This window comes from Phascolarctos cinereus, unplaced genomic scaffold (assembly GCF_003287225.1).
Source record: "Phascolarctos cinereus isolate Bilbo 61053 unplaced genomic scaffold, phaCin_HiC Scaffold_3;HRSCAF=262, whole genome shotgun sequence".
Lineage (NCBI taxonomy): Eukaryota > Metazoa > Chordata > Mammalia > Diprotodontia > Phascolarctidae > Phascolarctos > Phascolarctos cinereus.
This window is the reverse complement of record NW_027555736.1, coordinates 186568534-186589298: the sequence shown is the minus strand read 5'-3', so window position 1 is coordinate 186589298 and position 20765 is coordinate 186568534. Positions and strand designations below refer to the sequence as shown.

The window sequence follows — 20765 nt, the reverse complement described above, 5'->3', positions numbered from 1 at the left end:
TTGGCCACTAAGGGTGGAACCCCCCCACGTCTACTGAACAGGGGTACATGTCTGTTCCCTCTTCAGTGGTTTACAGCAAAGCCAGAATCTTAAAAAAAAAAAAAGCTCTACTAAGAAACAAGGAAAAGTGAACTAATGGAAAAACAGAAAGGGATGGATTTACAGGACGAAGTTCAGATTTCTTAGCTTAACTGAAGTCCAACCATAGACTGACTTCCCCACCACAGATTATAAAAAAACATAGCCTGGGTTTCTTTTCGTTTTCTCATTCCTATATAGGTGAAATACTAGGAAATTTGAGCCATATAAGTATGCAGGAAACATGTTGGAAAATATGGTTTAGGATTAAGAATGAAAAAGATCAAAAACTTGTGGACTACTTAGAAGCCTCTTGCTGATAAATTATGAATTTTTTTTAAATCATGAATTCTTCAAGGAAAGAGAACAAATCAATAAGTGTTTACTAAATACCTACTGTGATCATTACTTAGGAAATGACTAAACAAATTACGGTGGTAACGAAATATCGCTGTGTTCTAAGAAATGAGGAACATGATGAATAAAGAGATATGAATTGATGCAAAGTGAAGTCAGCAGAACCAAGAAAACAATACACATGATGACCACAACAATGTAAATATAAAGAACAGAACACTTGAAAGTGAATGCTGTTTAAAAATGAATGCTGTGGAATTATAATGCACAAACATGGTCCCAAAGAAGAGATATCAGAAGACACCTGCTCCAACTCCTCTGAAGGAATGGAAAGTCGATGAGTTTGGAATGCTGCAAGTTCCTCATTATGATACTGCACAACTATCAGACTTCTGTTGTGTTGGTTAGTTTTTCTTAACTTTTTTCTTTTTTTTTCTTTCTTTACACTTTAAAGGGAATATAGTGAGAAATACAAGTGATATAAAGAGCAATATATCAACAAAAATATATTTTAAAAATCTAATTTTTGCAAGGCAGTGCTAAGGGGGAGATACAAAAACAAAAGTAGAACAGTCTCTGCCCTTAAGGACCTTATATTCCAAAGGAAGAGACAACATATACACATACAAATATTTATAGAATATATACAAGGGTAAGTTTGAGGAGGGAGGGCACTAGTACCTAGGGAGGACATCAGAAAAGGCTGAATGTAGAAAATGGCATTTAAGCTGAATTTTGAAGGAAACCAGGGATTCCAAAATGCAGAGGTAGGGAGGGAGTACATTTTAGGCATGGGAGAGAGGCCAGCATGAAGTCCTAAAGGAGATGGAATGTCCTGTGTGAGGGAAAGCAAATAAGCCAGTATGGGAGTAATCTCTAAGAAGACTGGAAAAGTAAAAAGTGGCCAACCTGTGAGGATCTTTACTCTCTCTTGGTTCTCTTCCTACCCATCTGACTGCTCCTCAGTCTCCTTTGCTGGGTCCTTCTCCAGATCATGCCCTCTCTAACCATAGGTGTCCCTCAGGGGTCTGCCCTGGGTCCTCTTCTCTTCTCCCTTTACTCTACTTCACTTGCTGGCCTCATTAACTTCCATGGATTTAATTATCATCTCTGCTGAGTCTCAAATCTACCTATCCTGTCCTAACCTTTCTGCTCACCTTCAATCTCAAATCTCCAAATGCCTTTCAGATTATCTTAAACTAGATGTGCAATAGACATCTTAAACTCAATATGACCGAAACCCGTTATCTTCTCCCCTAAATCCCCCCCCCCACCTTTGTTTGAGAGCAACACCATCCTCCCAGTGCCCCAGGCTCACAACCTAGGAGTCATCCTGGACTCCTCTCTATCTCTCACACTCCACCCCACACCCCCACCAATATCCAAACGGTTGCCAAGGCCTGTCAATTTCACCTCTGCAACATCTGTTGAATGTGTCCCCCTTCTTTTCCTCTGACATTGCCACCCATCTAGTGCAGGCTCTTATCACCTCATACCTGGAGTACTGCAATACTGTATTTCACCGCATAATCATCACAGATTTTATGCCAAAATTGGGGAGGGGGAGGGTGAGGGTGGGACCATTATGTGAAGCTTTTTTTTTGTAACTGTGCTGGTATTACTTAAAAATCATTTATTACTAAGCTGTCTTTCGTGCAAGATTAGGATACAATACTCATGAATAAACGTTAAAAACGAATACTGACAATGCACATGTGTAAAAATTCTAGGCTTGTGGCTCACATACACTATATTCCCTACCACATATTCTTCAATCTAGTGACTCTACTCCTGGCTGTTCCATGAACAAGACCCTCCATCTCTTGGCTCTGAACATTTTCTCCGGCTGTCTCCTAAGCCTAGAATACTCTCCTTTCTCATCTCTGCCTCTTCACTTCCCTGGCTTCTACAGGAAGCCTTTCCCAAGCCCTCTTGATTGCAATGCCTTCCCTCTGTTAATTCCTTCCTATTTATCCTGTTTACGTAGCCTGTTTATGCACACATTTGTTTGCATGTTATCTCCCTTGTCAGACTGTGAGCTCCTTGATGGCAGAGAGGACCTTTTGCCTCTTTGTCTATCCATAGTGCTCAGCACAATGCCAAGTGCATGGTAAGCACTTAAATGTTTACTGACTGACCAAATGAAATACCAGGCAGAGAGGTTTATGTTTGATTCTGGAGAAAACAGGGAGCCACTGGAGTTCATGGGGGGCAAAACCTATGCTTCAGGAAAGTCCCTTTGGTTGCTATGTGGAGGATAAATGATTCCATTAAAATGATCTTATTAGATCTGTTTGGTCTTTTCTAGCCTGAGAAGCAACATCATGAAAAGAGTGCTGGCTTTGGAGTCAGTAGCTCTAGGGCAGAATTCCAATTCTGCCACTCACTAACTGTGCTACCTTTGGTGAGTTGCTTATCACTTCTACGCCTCCATTTCTTCACCTGTAAAAGGATGACATCAAACTACCTAAACATTTTAACTACATAACACTAAATGTGTTTTGAACCCTGAGGCCTGAGCTGAGAAGTTTCTGTGCAGTCAACAGGTGGCATTTCTAGTACATGCACACAGTGCTAACAGGAATGATGCTATAGGCTTTACCTGTTCATATTTGAGTGAGAGCAACATCTGCTAATTAAGTTGAATTAATTAACAGGAATCCAGGCCAAAGAAAAAAATACTGCAAGTAGCCAGAAAGAAAGGATTTAAGCTAGGGAAGAAAGATGTTAAAAAATTAACAGCTCTGAGCAAGAGGTTCAAAACCTTATTCAAGAAAATAACTCTCTGAAAATCAGAATTAACCAAAAAGAAACTAATGACTCCATGAGTCATCAATAAAAATGAAAAAAAAAAAAGAAAAACTTAAAAGACTGAAAAAAGAGAACAAAATTTGTGTTATCTCATAATAAAAACAAATAAGCAAACAAACAACAAAAAAAACCTGATCTGGAAACAGACCGAGGAGAAATAGTTTAATAGTCATTGGAATATCTGAAAGTTAACACCAAACAAAATGGTCCTGGCATATTTTAAGAAATCATAAAAGAGGGCAGCTAGGTGGCACAGTGGATAGAGCTCCGGCCTTGGAGTCAGGAGGACCTGAGTTCAAATCAGGTCTCAGACACTTGACACTTAGTAGCTGTGTGACCCTAGGCAAGTCACTTAACCCTGATGCCTCACCAAAAACAAAAACAAAAACAAAAAAACCCTAAGAAATCATAAAAGAAAAATGTTCATCACTCTCTGAAGCACAGGACAACACAGAAATGGAAAGAATCCACAGGTCACCTCCCAGAAATATTATGTTGCCAAAATTCAGAAGTCCCAGGCCAAAGAAAAAAATACTGCAAGTAGCAAGAAAGAAAGGATTCAAGTACTGAGGAGCCACAGTTAGGCTCATACATGAGTCAGTAGTTACCATTAAAAAGGAATGGAATGCTAGTCCCAAAGGCAAAAGATATAGGCTTACAACCAAGAGTACTTTATTCAGAAAAACAGAGTATCATCCTACAGGGGGGAAAATGGACCTTTAATGAAATAGAAGACTTTCAAGCATCCCTGATAAAAAGACCAGAGCTGAGAAGATAATCTGACAAACACAGGAGTCACAAGAAATATAAAAACGTAAATATGAACTAGCAATCATAAGGGACTAAACAGATTTAAACCGTTTACAATCTTGTATGGGGAGATGATACGTATATCGCCTGAGCACTCTATCATCATCAGGACTCATAGTGTCTGTGAACAAACAGAGGGCCTGGAAATGATTCTGTTATGATATGATGATCTTAAATGAAGAACGGAAAAGGGTGGGGAAAAGGAATACACTAGGAGATCTCAAGAAACAGAAAAGGAAGAATAGGAGAAATTACCTGACATAACTGGGGTGGGGTGGGGTGTGTGTGTGTGCGCGTGCGCATGCGCACGCAAGTAGAGGTCTACATAACAAGGAGGAAGAAGTAGAGGGGTAGGGACTAGACTAAACTTGGACCTCATTCTCATCTGCACTGGTCAAAGGAGGAAGAATACACACATACACACACACATACACATACACACACACACACACACACACAGAGAAATGTGTACTCAAATTCATTTCACTAACAGGGAAACAGGAAAGAAAGAATTCAGGCAAAAGGGAGAATGAAAAGGAGGGAATTCTAAAGACAAGATTAATCAGAAACAAAACAAACTCTTCAAGAGGGGATGGGAAACAAAGAGAAGGAAAAGCATAAAAGAAAGATGGAAGATAGAAAGAAATAAAAGATGGAAGGAAATAAATAATTAGCAATCAAATCTATGAATGAATGGAATGAACTGACCCATAAAATGGAAGATAGCAGAATCAATTAGAATCCAACAAATGTTGTTTACAAGAAACACATCTGAAACCGAAAGATACATACAGGGCAACAATAAAGGGCTGCAGCAGAAACTATTATGCTTCAGCTGAAGTAAAAAGGCAGGAGTAACAGCAAAAATAGACTTAATTAAGAGACAAACAGGGAAACTACATTTTGTTAAAAGGTACCACAGACAATGAGTTAATATCAATATGAAACCTATGTGTACCAAATGGCAGAGCATTTAAATTTTTAAATTCAGACTTTGATGAATTTAATTAAGAAATAAACAAGAACAAATGAAGGACCTAAAGAGATGTTTAGACAAGTTAGATATGATAGTCCTCTGAAGAATACTGGATGGGAACAGAAAGGAATACAATTATAGCAAAAAGACAAAAAAGAAAAAAAGAAAGAAAGAAATGGAAGAAATAAGCATAAGCAAAGAGGAAGAAAAACTATCTTTTATATTTTTGCAGATGATATGATGTTTTATTTAAAGAACCCTAGAGAGTCAACTAAAAGAACTAATTGAAACAATTAACAACTTTGCAGGATATAAGTTAAATCTACACAAACATGCATTTCTGTATATTACCAACAAAATCTAAGATAAAGAGATAGAAAAAAAATTTCATTCAAAATAACTACAGATAATATAAAATATTTGGCAATCTACCTAACAAGACATACATAGGAACTTTATGAACACAATTACACAAAGGGAAAGGCCTAATAACTGGAGAAATATTAAATGCTTGTGGGTGGGTTGGGCCAATATAATAAAAATAATAATACTATCTAAATTAATTTACTCAATGCTATGCCAATCAAACTACCAAGATTATTTTATAGAGCTAGAAAAAAATAATGAAATTTATTTGGAGGAAGAAAATGTCAAGCATATAAAGAAAATTAATGAAAAAAAAGTGGGAAGGAAGGTGGCATAGTAGTACCAGATCTCCAACTATACTACAAAGAAGATATATTCACCAAAACACTTTTGTATTAGGTAAGAAATAGGTTAATCAGTGAAACAGATTAGGTATGTAATACTCAGAAGCAATGTTTGATAGTGTATGATAAACCCCAAAATCTCAGCTATTAGGGCAAGAACTCTTTGACAAAAGCTATTGGAAAAACTGGAAAGCAGTCTGGCAGAACGAGGCCTAGAGCAGTATCTTACACTGTATACAAAACAAGCTCCAAAAGGGTACATGACTTAGACATAAAAATTAAAGGAGCACAGAGGAAACTACCTGTCAGGTCTATGGATAAGAAGAATTCATGACTGAAGAAAAATGGACACTAATTAATTATATGTAATTTAAAAGTTTTTTACACATAGCCAATGCCGCTAAAATTAGAAGAGAAGCAGGAAAGTGAGGGGGTAGGGTGGGGGTGGGGTGGAATCTTTGCATCAAGATTCTCTGATAAATGACTCATTTCTAAGTTACATAGGAAACTGAGACAAACAAGAATAACTGCCACTCTCCGTATTGATAAATGGTCAAAGTATATGAATAGGCAGTTTTCAGAGGAAGAACTCTAAGCTATCAATAGTCATATTAAAAAAACACACACTAAATCACTAATAATTAGAGAAATACACATTAAAACAACTCTGAGGTATCACCTCATACTCATCAGATTGGCAAAGCTGACAAAAAAAAATAATTACAAATGCACTAGAGAGGCTGTGGGAAAACAGGTACATTAACATACTGTTAGTAGAGCTGTGAAATGCTCCAGTCATTCTGGAAAGCAATTTGGAACTATGCCCCAAAAACTATTAAAGTGTGCACACCCTTTGACCCTGTGATTCTGCTACTCGGCCTATAACACAAAGAGATGAAAAAGAGGAAAAGAACCCCTTATTTATTTTATTTAATATTTATAGAGGCAAAAAATGGGAAACTAAGAGGGTTCCATCAATGGGGAACAGCTAAATAAGTTATGGTACATGAATGTAATGGGTTACTATTGTGTTGTAAGAAATTTTGAAGGGGAAGGTTGAAGAGAAACACAGTATGAACTGATGCAGAGTGACATGAGCAGAACCAGGAAAAAACGGATACAATAACAACAATATTAGATGAACAACTTTAGAACTCTGATCAACAGAATGACCAACCACATTTCCAGGAGACTTATGATAAAACATGTTACCCACCACCAGAAAAGAAAAATGATGGAATCAGAGTGAAGATGGGAGGCATCCTTTATTTCTATTTTTTGGAAGGGGGAGAGGGGGCAGGGGAAACATGGCAAATGCAGGAATTTGCTTTGCTTGAGTCTACATATTTGTAACAGGTTTTATTTTTCTTGCTTTCTCCATGGCAGGGGAAGAAGGGAGAGATTTTGGAACTGAAAATTAAATTAAGAAACAAAACAACAAATGCTTGTTAACTGAAAAAAAAACATTAAAAAATTAACGTGCTTTGCATTTCACTGTGTGTATAGTGAAACAGAACCCTGGATTTAGAGAGGACCTAGGTCAAAAAAATCCCTGTCACTTTTTTTCTTCTGTTTTTTAGTGAGACAATCAGGGTTAAGTGACTTGCCCAGGGTCATACAGTCAGTAAGTGTCAAGTGTCTGAGGCTGGATTTGAACTCAGGTCCTCCTGACTCCAAGGCTGGAGCTCTATCCACTGCGCCACCTCGCTGCCCCTCCTGTCACTGATTTTTGAGCTACCTCTGTGACCTTGGGCAAGCACGTCTCAGTTTTCTCATCTGTAAAATGAAAGCATTGGAACAGATGGCCTTGAAGAGCTATTCTAGCGCTATGGTGCTGATCTTAGGAACATCTGCTATGGTGTGTCACATCAAGACCTCCAACCTGACCCATGAATACCTTGAAGGGTCCCATTATTCAACTGTTTCAAATCCACCTGTTTCATTGTCTAACGTATATCTCTCTATCTTGTCTAAAAGCTTAGTATGAGAGATTTTATCAAATGTTTTACAGAAATTCAGGAATACAGAATCAGAATAAGAACCACAGAATTTTCAAGTTGGAAAGATCCATTGGCTATTTAGTTCAATCCATATCTAAAAAAGAATCCTTCCTATGACATACTGAACAAATAGTCATTCAGCCTTTATTTGAAGATTTCTGTTTTAAGTAAGGCAATGGGTGTTAAGTGACTTGCCCAGAGTTACACAGCTAGGAAGTATTATGTGTCTGAGGCCGGATTTGAATTCAGGTCCTCCTGACTCCAGGGCCAGTGTTCTACCCACTGTGCCACCTAGCTGCCCCTATTTGAAAATTTCTGATGAAGGGGAATTCACTACCTCCCAAGGCTAGCTAGCCAATTCACTTTTGAAAAATTCTCAATTGTTCAGTTCTATGTAGGAAGTCTATCCTTACATCAAGCCTAAATTCACCTCTACTCTCTCACTTTCTCTCCCCCAGCTTTTGTTCTCTACATGTATATAAACAATCATACACATTAATAGCTAGCATTCTTTATAGGATCCTTTCTTTAGTTCCGGTCAACATTTGTATAAGTGACTTGAAGGCAGAGATGGCATGGTTGCCAAATTTGCGGATGATACAATCCAAAAAAGATCTCAAGAAGATTATAAATTTACAGTTAGAAGAGGCCTTGGAAATACAGTCTAATCCCTTTTCTTAAACTGTACAGTAGTGTACAGTAAAAGATCAAAATGAAATATATTAGCACCACTAATCTGTAGGATGTGAGCCAGTATTTTGTCCAAGAGTCCCTCCTGGCATTCTTTAACCAGTCTATTGACTCACCCCCAACCCTAGGAGCTCTTAGGTAGAGTTCAGATATGAGCATCCCAAATGCTAGATTTGGCAAACATCCTTAAAGCTTCCCCCGTCAGAATCCAAGCATTTCCTCAGTGGCCTTCTCACTCAGGGAAATTTACAGAGGTAAATGTGTATCTAAATTTGTAATAGTTTTAAGGGGCAGTGAATAAATGGTGACTAAGCATTGGCTTTGGAGAAAGGAAGACCTGGGTTCAAAGCCTGCAGCTGATACATCTTGGTTGTGCAATCCAGGGCAAGTCACTTATTGTAGTGCTCAAAGCCAAGTGGCATCAACCTCAAAGAGAAATGGATACCAACTGGCCATTTACTGAGTTAGAAAACCACAAATGAACATTATTTATGTCGCAATGTATTTCTATTTATTTTGTACATTTCCATATTACATTTTCATCTGGTTTGGGCAGAACTCACACACACACGTATATAAGTGTATATACAGACAGCTCTCGCTTCAGATAAATGGATCGCTCTGCAGACTTCCCCCTCTCTTGGGGGCCTCCTCCTCTCCCATGTGGCTTCAGTGGAGTGGAGGACCCCTAGGCCACAGCTGCACTGGTGCTGCTGGCCTCACTGCACTGAGCAGAAGCAGGAGTCCTAGCTGGTGCCTGCCCCTTGACTCTGCATCATGTGAATTTACATAAAGCAAGAACTGTCTGTACATATGTATACACAATGTGTGTGTATATATGTATGTGTGTTATGCATATGTTTTACATACTTACATGTTTGTTATATACACACAGGAGAGAGACTAGAAATGTTGTACCGAGAAATCAGCGAGTTGAGATCCAGGTGTAATTTAAGATGTGGATTTATTAGCGCGCGGCTGCCAGGGGTATTTACATCTAAATCAAGCAGCCCCCATCAGGGGTCGAGCTAGGGTTTATATAGAAAACAGCATGGGAAAGAAATGCGAGAACACTGATGAGGTAATCCAAAGATGCAGGTGTCTTTGGGGCTATGGATGGGAAAGTACAGGGAGTATACAGGACAGGGAGGGGGATGGATCTTTGAAGTCTGGCAAGAGGAAGAGTTCTTGGGCTGGTCAAGGACACCCCTCTCCCTCTGTCTTGATGAGAGAATGCTCTGCAACAAGGGAAAGCTTTCTCACAACACAGGAACTTACTGAGGAATTGGGAGGCTTCCAGAGACATGATCTGAGGGCTGGGGCCTGAGCAGCCCAGCTCTGTGTAGCTGTACCAGGGAGAGAGATAAGGGTCATGCTGAGGCCCATCCATGAATAACTGCTAGGCACAGCGTCCTTGAGCTGGGAAAGGGTTGTTAGAGACAGTGTTTCTGAGACTAGGGAGAAATTGGGGCACAAGTACAAGCACAAGCACCCGAGCACCCCATTATTATGGGTCAGAGATCACACAAACCAGACCGGGTGTCCTGGTCTCTGGTATAAACATAATTATCTAAAGCAATTCTATTGCAAGCTTTCTTATCCATTTGCATTGGAGCTACGGCTATGCTGAGCTATGCAAGAGTACCTTTCACTATTGTTTAGATTTGGGAGGAAAGAGGTCTGGGGCAAGATTAAGCACCAACTTTTGCTTTCCATGGCTTAAAGGGCCCTACTACCTAAATGGCAAAATAATGTTCTGTATTACAGTTACACTGTCCAAAAGGATCATGAAGTTAAGACTGCATGACCTGTTCTTCATTCTAACTACTGTTACAGGAGAAATACATTTGTCAGTTGAAAGTAACACCTCTTCAGTGGAAGAAGCTGTGATACGTCCCATCTCACCACCCAACAGCTAAACAAATACATATACATATCTACATAGACGTGAGTGTGTGTGTGTGTGTGTGTGTGTGTGTGTGTGTGTGTGTGAGAGAGAGAGACAGAGAAAGAAAAAGAGAGAGAGAGAGAGAGAGAGAGAGAGAGAGAGAGAGAGAGGAACAGGCACAACAGTTAGAGTATCATCCCAACTGTGGGATGTGTTTACATCCCAGACAAGAATTCAGAGGGGGACTAGGGACTGTATTGTTTCTTTATCCTGGTGTCACCCCCAGAGCTCAGCATAAAGCTTTATGCACAGAAGGTTCTCAGTAACTTGTTTTGTTGCAGATCAAGAGAGGACTTGAAAAACAAAAGTTATCTGCAGAATGACCCCGATAAACCCAATAGCCAAATAAAACCTCCATAAAATCCCTTTGATTTGGTTCAACAAACACTGACTCAGTAATTGCTCCATCCCCTAAGGCCCTTGGCAGGGTACAGACAGACAAGTCAACACAAAGTAACTCTGAAAAGACCTTGTGTGAGAGGTAGTGGTATCTGAGCAAAGCCCTAAAGGAAGCGGGTGGGGGGTGCAAAGAGGTGGAAGTGAGGACCTAGAACATTCCAGTACAAGAGAAATCATGTACAGAGGCTGAGGTGGGAGATGGTGTGATGTACAGGAAGAGCGAACAAAGGAACACAGAGCAGATGTGGGGGTGTGATCAGGTATGATCAGCTGGGAAAGGCAGGAGGCCGCAGACAGATTGTGAAGGTCTTTAAATACCAAACAGAGGAATTTGTATCTTATCCTAGCAGCAACAGGGAGCCACGAAACTGCGGGAGCAGGGCAGTATTAAGGTCACACCTATGCTTTGAGAAGATTTTGGCAGCTGTGTGGAGGCTATAATTGTGAGAAGAAAAAGACTGGAGACAGGGAGACCAACTATTATAATAGTCCATGTTAGAGGTGATGAGGACCTGAACTTAGATGGTAGCAGAGTAAGTGGAGAGAAGGGAATGGACCAGAGAAAAATTGGAAAGGCAGAAAAAACCTGTTGGGATATGGAGAGGTGAGACGTGGTCAAGAGTCAAGGATCATGCCCAAAGCTGCAAACCAGGGTGCCTGGGGGAAAAAGCAGGGATAGGGTTGAGGGCATAATTAGAGGGAGGGACTGGTCTTGGCAAAAAGAGTGGCCACCACTTCAAGAGAAGCTGGAGCAAAAGTGGAGAGAATGGAGAAGTTTCTGAAGCGGACTGGAGCTATTCACATGTAGATTTAGATGACGTTAATGATGTCATTGAACTTGTTAGCATTTACCACCTGGTGGAAGGGGCATCTCTAATGCAAAGAACGCACAATGGACTGTGTAGCCAGCAGAGGACCAAAATGGCAACAGAAACTTGTCCCACTGCATCAAAGTGCACAAACTCATAACCACATTAGCTACTCAGAAAACGGCTACTCTCTAGAGCTAGAGATAATGTGTACTGGGCAATGAGAGAATGGGTCACAGAGTACAGCTTCAGGAAGAAAGTGGAACGCTAGGAAAAAAAAAAGAGAATGAGAAGGGCAGCAGCACCTGTCCAGTGGCAGCATGGGAATCTCAAACAAGATAAAATCAGGAGTGGAAGAAAAGCTATAGGAAGCTAAAGGAAGGCCCTAGAAAAAACAGAATCTGAACAATCCAGGAGACGTGGAGGTCAGATTTGCATGAACTTTCCCCCTTTCTGCCAAAGCTAAGCATTCTAGTGGAAGAATCTATTAAAATGCCACACCTGATCAATAATAGAAAAGACTTTAGGCCAGGGGTGGGGAACCTGAAGCCACATGTGGCCTGAGGACCCAGGCTCCCCACCCCTCCTTTAGGCAAACTTTGTACTTCCCTGAGAAGTTTCTTTGGACCACTTTTACACCATTCTGGCCCAAGTTTTGTTTTTTTTTAAAAAAGGATTTGTTTTCATTTGTTTTTCTTATTTCAGCACTCAAAAGTCTCCACACCACTCCCTTCCCAGAAGGCAACGTGGGGTTCTTTTCCAGGGTGGATGCTAGATTAAGCTACTAGCTTAGCACTGCTGATAGGTCAGACTTATGGCATATATTCAAATTCACACTATTTGAAGTTATAATTATGTAAAATAGAGCAATTGGATTCAATCTAGCAGACCTATGCAGCGCAAATTTGACTATCATGACCTTTTCATGATTTCAGGGATTCATTATTCACACTAATTGAGGCTTGCTATAACTCAAGCTGTGCCCAACCTCCACTCAGAAGTTGCCCTGGCCCCCCTGAATCCTGCCCCGATCCTTGGCTCCATGGGTGGGGAAATTAGTACCCAACTTCATCGCTTAAGACTCTTGTCTTTCCAGACAATTCAAATATCTTTTTCAACTTAATCCAGGACGTCCTTATTGCCTGACTCATTCCTCTGTCCTGTTCCATCTTTCTGAAGTACAATTACTAACCAGTTGTAAAGACCAATAATATACATCACTCTGCCAAAAGGAAGAGATGTGTAACCGCTCCCTCCGCTCTCACTCACCAAACGGTATAGTTGAACGGCTTGGTGCACGCTGTTCCGAAGCTCTGCCACAAGGCGCTCACACTGTTCCATGCTCACCATCATCACCGGCTCTGGGAGGGACAGATGCTGCTGAGTGAATCCCTATAAACTTTCCCTCTAGGCCTCCCACCCACAGGAACCCCAAAGCTGAGAGATTCCAGAGCTGTACCCAGTCTTTTTGCCAATCTCAGCTGTCTTCTCAGGCTCATCACCAGGGCCATGGACCCTTTTGGGACTGTTTCCCCACTTAAGCCACCCCCACATCTACCCCCACCCTCGGTAAAGAGGCTTATGTGAAAGGGGCCAGTCCCAGAGTTCAGTTGGCACTGAGGTGGACAAGGCAGGCACAGGGAGAACATGGTGTTCAGCAGGAGGGTCTCACCATCAAGGGAGTGACTTATGGAACGAGACAGGAGCAGACAGGACGAGACACAGCAGAGGCTGGATGCACAGAAATGGGATGGAGCCCGAGAGTGGCCAACAGAAACAAGAGAAGGGGAAGGGGACAGGAGATGAGAGGTGAGGAACTATGCACACCTGAGTCCTGGCTCAGGGAAGCCCCTGGCCTGGAAGGTTCCATGGGGCTGGGGGTCTTCTCTGGGGATGGGGGCTGCAAGTTCTCAGGACCTCGGGGGAGGCATGTGGCTGGTAGTTCCTGGGCACAGGAGCTTTGGGGCCCAGGCTGAGCCCGGAACTCTGTCCTGGGTGTGAGAATGGTGCCCTCCCCCAGACAGGCCCGCCCCTCTAGTGTGGCAGACTTCTTCCCCAGGCCCCCTGGGGAGCCAAGCGGTTGAGCTTCACAGAGGGCCCGGCCTTTTGCCCCAGGGGAGAAAGCAGCCAGGCTGGGCCTGTCTGGCAGTGGCTTGGGAATGTCCAGGACAAGGTGAGCCCGGCTTGGCAGGGCTGGCTTGCTGATGGATGTGATCCTGATGGGGTTGGGGACCTGAGTTTCAGCCAATTCCCCCTGGCCTAGGTTTTCCCCCACAGAGGTGCTACGAGACATCTTAGCCATGGAGCTGGTGGTGGGGTTCAGGTAAGAACGGGGCCGAGTTGGGCGACCATCAGCCTGGGTCAGAGAGCCCAGTCCTTCTTGGACGTCACTCTGCTGTAGGGGTACTGGACCAGGTAAAGGTGGCTCATCTGTAGAAACATAACTAAGGTCAAAATGGAGAAAAGCTACCTGAAAGGTCATGGCTTTGTGCCCAGGGAACATCTAGGGGCTTGGAAAGACTCAAGGGCATGTACAGGAATAATCTCCAGTGGACGTGTCAGATTCTCCCACCCCCCCGGAAACCCCTAAGCTCCAGTGTCCAAGAGGGACCCACACCAAGCTAGGCCCCTCACCTTGTGACGCCAGGTTATGCACGGACTGGGCTTTCTGGAGGCCGCTGCCGGAGCCAGGGAAGGCAGCCTTTTTGTGTGTCCAGCTGCTTGCCAGGTTCAGGTGGCGCCGTCGGAGAACAGGGGCCACCGGCTGGGGGTCAGAGCCACCAGGGATTGGCTCGGCCTCTGGTGAGACTCCTGGGGGGCTGATGCCTCTGCTGGCAGGCTTCTCACTGGGGGCCTGAAGTACCCGGATGGGTCTCTGTGGTAGTACTGGTCTCAAGGAAGAGAGAGACAGATCCCTAGAGAATGAGATGGGACACAGCCAAGCTGAGAAAGTGAAGAGGCCTGAATGGCCTATCCCTGGATGTGCCCGCCTTAGCCACACACGCTCCTCCTACCACGTCCAGCGGCCACTCAAGCTCCATTTTTACTACTCTTTGGGGGACAGCAGGGCAAAGGGCAAGACCTCTTCTTTGCTGATGAGAGGGGCAGGGTAGCATAATTTCTCCAAAATTTCGAGCCAAAGAAGCAGCAGATGAGGTTCAAGCACGGGAACACAGAAGCCTACGGTGCTGCAGAGATGCCTGACACTAGCCTTGGGGGAAGGACTGGCTTGTTTCTAATCACTTCCTAAGTGGAGACACAGACAGAGGTGCTCACTTCTCTGGTTCTAGGGCCAGCAAGTGGATGAAGGGATCTAGGGCTCCAAGCTCCGAGTCTGGGCTCCTGTAAATTGGGAATGATGTACCTGAGTGTGGGAGTCTGCCCCTGTGACAGGAATCGGGATGATATGCTCAGAGGCTCCATCCTTTCCTGGGCTCGGCCTGGGCTACCTGACATGGAGACAGACAGCTAGTCCGTCAACAAGTACTTCTTAAGCTCTCACTCGGTGCCAAAACCCTGATCCCACCAGTGAGAGCTGGGCATAGACCTGAGCACCACTCCCCAGCCCTCCGGACCCAGAGTCAACCCCAGGACCAACTCCCATCTACCCTGGGCCCCTGCCCTAGGAAGGCCAGTCCTAGGACATGCTCTGCCCTTAGGTCTTTCTTTCTTCCCTTGAGCTCTCCCTCTTACAGGTAGACTGGGAACGGATTAAGGGTTATTGTGACCAGGGCCCTGGCCCTCTGGCCACACCTGGAGCAGCCCCATTGGCCAGGGTCTCAAAGTGCCGTCTGAGGAACCGTTCCTGGTCAGGAGTACGGGGGCTGCCTCCCGGTAGCCCACCAGAACCAGTTCCTCCTTCCTCCTCTTCTTCCTCCTCTTCCTCTTCACCCTCAGCTGGTTCTTCAAGGTCTGAGGAGATTCCGTCCACTCAGGGGCTCTGTGCTCTCAGAGTCTAGGGAAAGGAGGTGGGAGTGAGGGGAGAGGACATACTACACCCATATCTTGCTTCAATTCCACCATTCAGCCCTCCCAGGGTGGTCCTGGCCCTAAGGCATAGCCTTTTTTCCATCTGCATGTTCCCTCTGCCCATCAAGGAAGCTCTAGGGATGATAGGGTCTTCTTACCTTCATTGGGATGCTCTGGGCTGGAAAGGCGGCTGCTGCTATAATCCACAGAGCAGGCACTGTCAGGACTGTGTTTCTCAGTGCCTCTGTTACTTGGGTACACTCTACCCAGTGGACCATAGGGAAGGGCCTGCACCTGGAACTCACTGCCAGGAGGGCAAGACCCAGCAAGTAGAGAGAATAAGGAGAGCAAGGAAAAAGAGATTAACTGCTTTATTTGACTGCTAATTTTCTTCCTCGTCTCTGGGAAGGTGGCAGACTACCATTTGGGCCTATTATTTTGGGGAGATATAGGTTTGGGGAGAACCAGATAGAGACCCAAGCTCCCACGTCTCAGTGAGAAAGTACACATCCGGAACCAATAGATTCCAGAGGAGCTAGAAGGGCAGGGATGGCACAGCCCTGCAGGGACTGGACGGGGCAGAGTGGGGTCCTTGCCTGGGATCGAGGGGAGGGCAATTGTCTGGCTCTGGGTAGACAATGCCATCTTCATTGTTCATTGGCTCCAACTCTTGGGCAAAGACCCCCTCTTCCTGAGAAATCATTTGGATAACTTGAGAACAGGCACAAGGCTTGGAAGTCAGGGACTGGGGAACACTGCCACTCTGGAAACATATGGAGAAGGCCACAGGTGAGTTTCCTGATGTGAAAAGAGGTCCTCAGAGAGGGATGGAAGTAAGGTTGGGAAGAAGCTTGGACCATACTAATCCTGAAGAGAAGCTGAGCACCCCATAGTCCTGGATAAGAACCGGAGTCCAGGGCTCTCATTGCAAATCTGGAGAGATTTATGGATAAGATACCATTTATCTGTATAGTTTTAAGCTCCTGGAAAAACTGCACTCTTTTATATCCTATGGATGCCCATCCCCAGTCATTACTTATTATACCTTATCACTCAGGGGGCTTAAACTGGGACAAATGCCACATTTGTTTCACCCTAGTTGCCAGACCAGACCCAGATATATTCCAATCTGAATCTGTAACTCAAAAAAAGATGAAAGAGCCCCAGATTTCAGGTGTAAAGTAAGGCTGATTTGGATTTTGGTGGAAGTCACCTGGAAAAGAGACCTCACCTGACCGGGATGGGCATCCACAGGAGCCTGTTGGCCACGTTTCTCAGGCTGGGCCTGAGTCGGCAGCTCCTGTGCCAGAGAGTCCTGGCTGGGTGGCCGAGGTGCTGAGGACAGTGTCTCTAATTGCCGAAGGTCTAACATGGAGCGGACGCTTAGCTCTACACCTGGCTGGGCCCATCGTCCTCGTCTTCGGGGACCTTGGCTGGCAGCAGGAGCTGGGTCCAGGAATTCTACTCCCTCCTGAGACCAAGAAAATAGAGCATAAGAACGAGAGTCAGGGAAGGCTTCGGTCAGCCTCCACTTACTATGATGGATTACTTGGGGGACCTCAAAAACTAAGGATGGTCCTTAAGCAGCTAGGTGGCACAGTGGATAGAGCGGAGTTCAAGTCTGGCCTCCAACACCTACGAGCTGAATGGCGCCACACAAGCACCTAATCTCTATTTGCCTCAGTTTTCTCAATACTAAAATAGGGATAACAGCACCTACCTTGCAGGGTTCTTCTGTTGACCAAACAGGGATATCTGAAAAGCACTTAGCATAGTGCGTGGCCCACAGCAGGTGCTCTATAAATGTTTATTCCCTCTTCCTCCCCTGAAGCATATCAAACTCAAGAGCAAACAATGCCTCATTTCCATCTTTGTATCCCCTCCTTGTGCCTTGCGTGCAGCAGGTGTTTCATAAATGTTTGCTGTATGGAATACCCTGAACCCCGCAGGAGCGCACATATCCAGCAGGGACCCCAAAGTCTCTCCAACCCCGAAGAGGTATCACTGCCATCTCTGACCTGAAGAACTTTAGTCCTGAAGTACGAGATGAATTCCCATAATCCCATTTTACTGGACCTTTCACTGACAGTAAAAGGAACTAGGCCTTTTCCATCCTGGGACAGTCTACTAGAAGGAGGTGGTTTTGCATCTTTTAAATAGCTATAAAACAGCTATAAAAATCCTTAGTCTCTTGAGGCCAATGCTAAAGCAATACACAATTTACAGGATCACAGGACCACAGATTTAAAGCAGCAAGGGAGATGACAGGCAATCCAGTCCACTTCCCACATTTTATAGATGAGAAAACTGGGCAGGCCCAGAGAGGTTAAGTGACTTGCCCAGGGTCACAGAGATAGTAAGCATCAGACGTGTCCTCAGACTGACTCTAGCACTTGTCCCCTGGCCACACTGCCTCCCAGTTTCCTGGCCTTGTCTGCAGCCTGGCTTCAGGTTTAATTCTGCATCTTGCCACAGGAAATCTGGACCTTGAGTTTTTACTAAATGCTCAATTCTCTAGGGCTCTTGGAGCTTGTGACCCACTTCCTGACTGACCACTTACATCTCGTGCCCTGGCTGGTCAACTAACTTCCAAACAATGATGAAAGCAACTTTGCTCTTGCTCTTCCAACCCTACTGGGCACCAGAGCTGATTGTGCCCAGGAGGAAAATGGCAAAAGGAAGGTGGGGCTTCCCACTTGGAACTGATTCTTATTCTCAATCTGTGATCAGTCCTGTTGTAAATAAACATTAGCAAGAGGTACTCACCCGACTCATTTCCCAGTGGGACAGGCTTCGGGGTAGGGCTGGACCTCGGGCTGAAGCTGTCATAGGGGAAGAATTACTGGGAAAGGGATCTGGGGGATGCTGAGTAAAGTCAAGCTCAACCAACTTTCTATCCCAACTTTGACTTCTCCAACCCCAAAGCAGACATCCCATTTGCTTCTACATCTTGATCCTGAGATCTTTCAGCTCATCCTGATGTCCTTGTTCCCCTAACTTCAGGACTCCCCAAATTTTTCTGGGCCCTGTACCCCTTTCCTTCTAGTAAGCCTTGTGGTTCCTAGTCAATATTAAAGGAAATAAGTTGAAGAGTTAACCATGCATATGAACATAAGAAACAAAAGTGATGAATTTCAATAGGATAACATAATTAGTTACCAAATAATCATCATGTCTCCTTGACAAGCTTCTATACTCCCGGGGGTGTGTAAATCCCAGGCTGGGAATCCCTGCATTACTTCCTCTGAGCCCTTTATATGTTCTTCCTTTACACCAAGGAAACACATACCTGGATCTTTCTTGGTACCCTTGGCAAGAATGGGCAGGGCTGGCAGCTCTTCTTCTTCAGTGCCTTCATCTTCCCCCTCTTTGTCACTGTCTGAGGAAAGGGCTGGTACTGGAGAAAGCACTGTAGGGGCCTCTCGGCTAAAATCAACAGGGATCCCAGAAGTAGGGACAGAGACAAGGGAAGGTTGTTAGTGGACAAACTGATCAGTATTGGAGGAAGTAAATTAGAGGGTCGGGGTCTTAGAAGGAGGTGTTCACAGATGGCCCAGGCGATGAGATGAAGGCAGGAGTCCACGCGAGCAAGGTCACAGAGAGGCTAAAAGCAACTCCTCAACACATGCCTTTCCCCTGATCCTTACCGGTTGAGCCCAGAGGCTCTTCGAGGGGGCGATGGCCCCTGCTGCTTTCCCCCTCGCTGGCGCTGCCGAAGCTCAGCCAAACGTTGCCGCATGCTGATGGTCATCTCAGAGCTCAAACGCCATACAAAGATGCAGCTAAGGGCAGAATTATAAGAAGAATCAGGAGAGACAGAACCTAAAGGATAAGCCGCATTATCATGATACTCCCTCCCTGGGCTGGTGGGCAAGATGGCAGCAGCTCAGAATAGGGCTGATGATCTCAATGATGATCTCAATCTCAACCAGAAACCCTTGCTGAAATTCACCAATCAATTAACTTTCAGAAAGCATTTAGGAAGCACCTGCTACAATCCAGAAAGTGTGACAGCACTGGGGCCACAGAGGTAAAAAGTCCGCGTTCTGAAGGAACTTGTATTACAAAAGAGGAAACAACAAATACATACGTACGTTTATACATGACAAACAAAATAAATACAAGCAAATTTAACGGGGATGGGGAAAACAACAGCAGTTTAGGGCCCCATCAGAAGGCAGCTGAACTTTGAAGGAAACAAGGGATTCTAAGAGATAGGGATGAGAGGGGAAGTGTGTTCTAGGCAAGGACAATAGCCAGTGCAAAAGCACGGAGAAGAGAGATCAAGTTTTGTGTACGAGAAACAGAAAAAACCACCCAATGCTAGAAGCCCATTCATACTAACAGATAGTCAACGTAAAAAAGTCTTGGTCCAGAACCTTTCAGAAGAGAAGCTATGGTGGGAAATGTAGCTCCTTCTCCCAAGGGAGGCTTCTCCTGCTCACCTGTCTCCTGATACAGAGATGAGATGTTTGCAGTCATTGCTGAACTTCATGCCAGTGACAATCTCTGGAGAAGACACAGAGTATAGTTCATGAGCCTCTTATAATCCCCACCAGGAGCCTGTCCAAACTAGAGGGGAGCTGATCAATGGTTAAACAAGCCCTATTTAGATTTAGGGCCACCTGGAGGAGAGGAAGAACTCACCTGAATGACCATACATGGTAGCTACACACTCTCCTGAGGAGAAATCAAAAATGGAGAGGTTCTTGTCTGAACAGCTGGTAGCAATGTAGATGCCCGAGGGGTCCGTCTGAACCTAAAGGATGAGGTATTTGATAGGGGGAGGTGAGAGGCAGGCTGGGGCAGAAAAGCACTCAACACTCTATTGAAAAGGGATCCCCACCAACCCTTGCACCGCTACCAAACCTGAAAGGTCTCCTTACCTTGATGAGGGTCCCATCCTCACCCTGTGACCCTTTGTAGAGTTTCTTCTGCTTCCCACTGCTGATATTAAAGATCCTAAGGAAAGACAGGAGAGGATTTACTTTCTTTGGCCCACACAGTATATCTACTGTGGGAGGCAGTGATCAGCACTTGGCTGGGTGATAGATGAGTCTTTACCTCTCTTGCCCCTCTCCCCCTACCCCATCCCAGACAGGTAACACCCTTCTGACAACAGTAAGGATCACAAGGGAGAATTCTAAACGTCAAAACAGGAAGCATCAAGATCAACACAGCCCTGGCCTCTGGTCAAAACCACAGCTT

At 44.4% G+C, this 20765-nt stretch overlaps 1 protein-coding gene across 1 annotated transcript in view; it reads right to left on the bottom strand.

Moving 5' to 3' along the window:
- MAPKBP1 (mitogen-activated protein kinase binding protein 1) overlaps positions 1–20765 on the bottom strand; it is an 87696-nt gene that overhangs the window by 2852 nt on the left and 64079 nt on the right. Inside the window, 15 exon segments of the mRNA XM_078151353.1 lie at positions 12858–12949; positions 13416–14018; positions 14223–14503; positions 14953–15037; positions 15342–15520; positions 15522–15543; positions 15716–15861; positions 16154–16320; positions 16789–17028; positions 18324–18379; positions 18847–18983; positions 19205–19339; positions 20003–20066; positions 20205–20316; positions 20444–20519. Coding sequence (XP_078007479.1) covers positions 12858–12949; positions 13416–14018; positions 14223–14503; positions 14953–15037; positions 15342–15520; positions 15522–15543; positions 15716–15861; positions 16154–16320; positions 16789–17028; positions 18324–18379; positions 18847–18983; positions 19205–19339; positions 20003–20066; positions 20205–20316; positions 20444–20519 — 2395 coding nt within the window.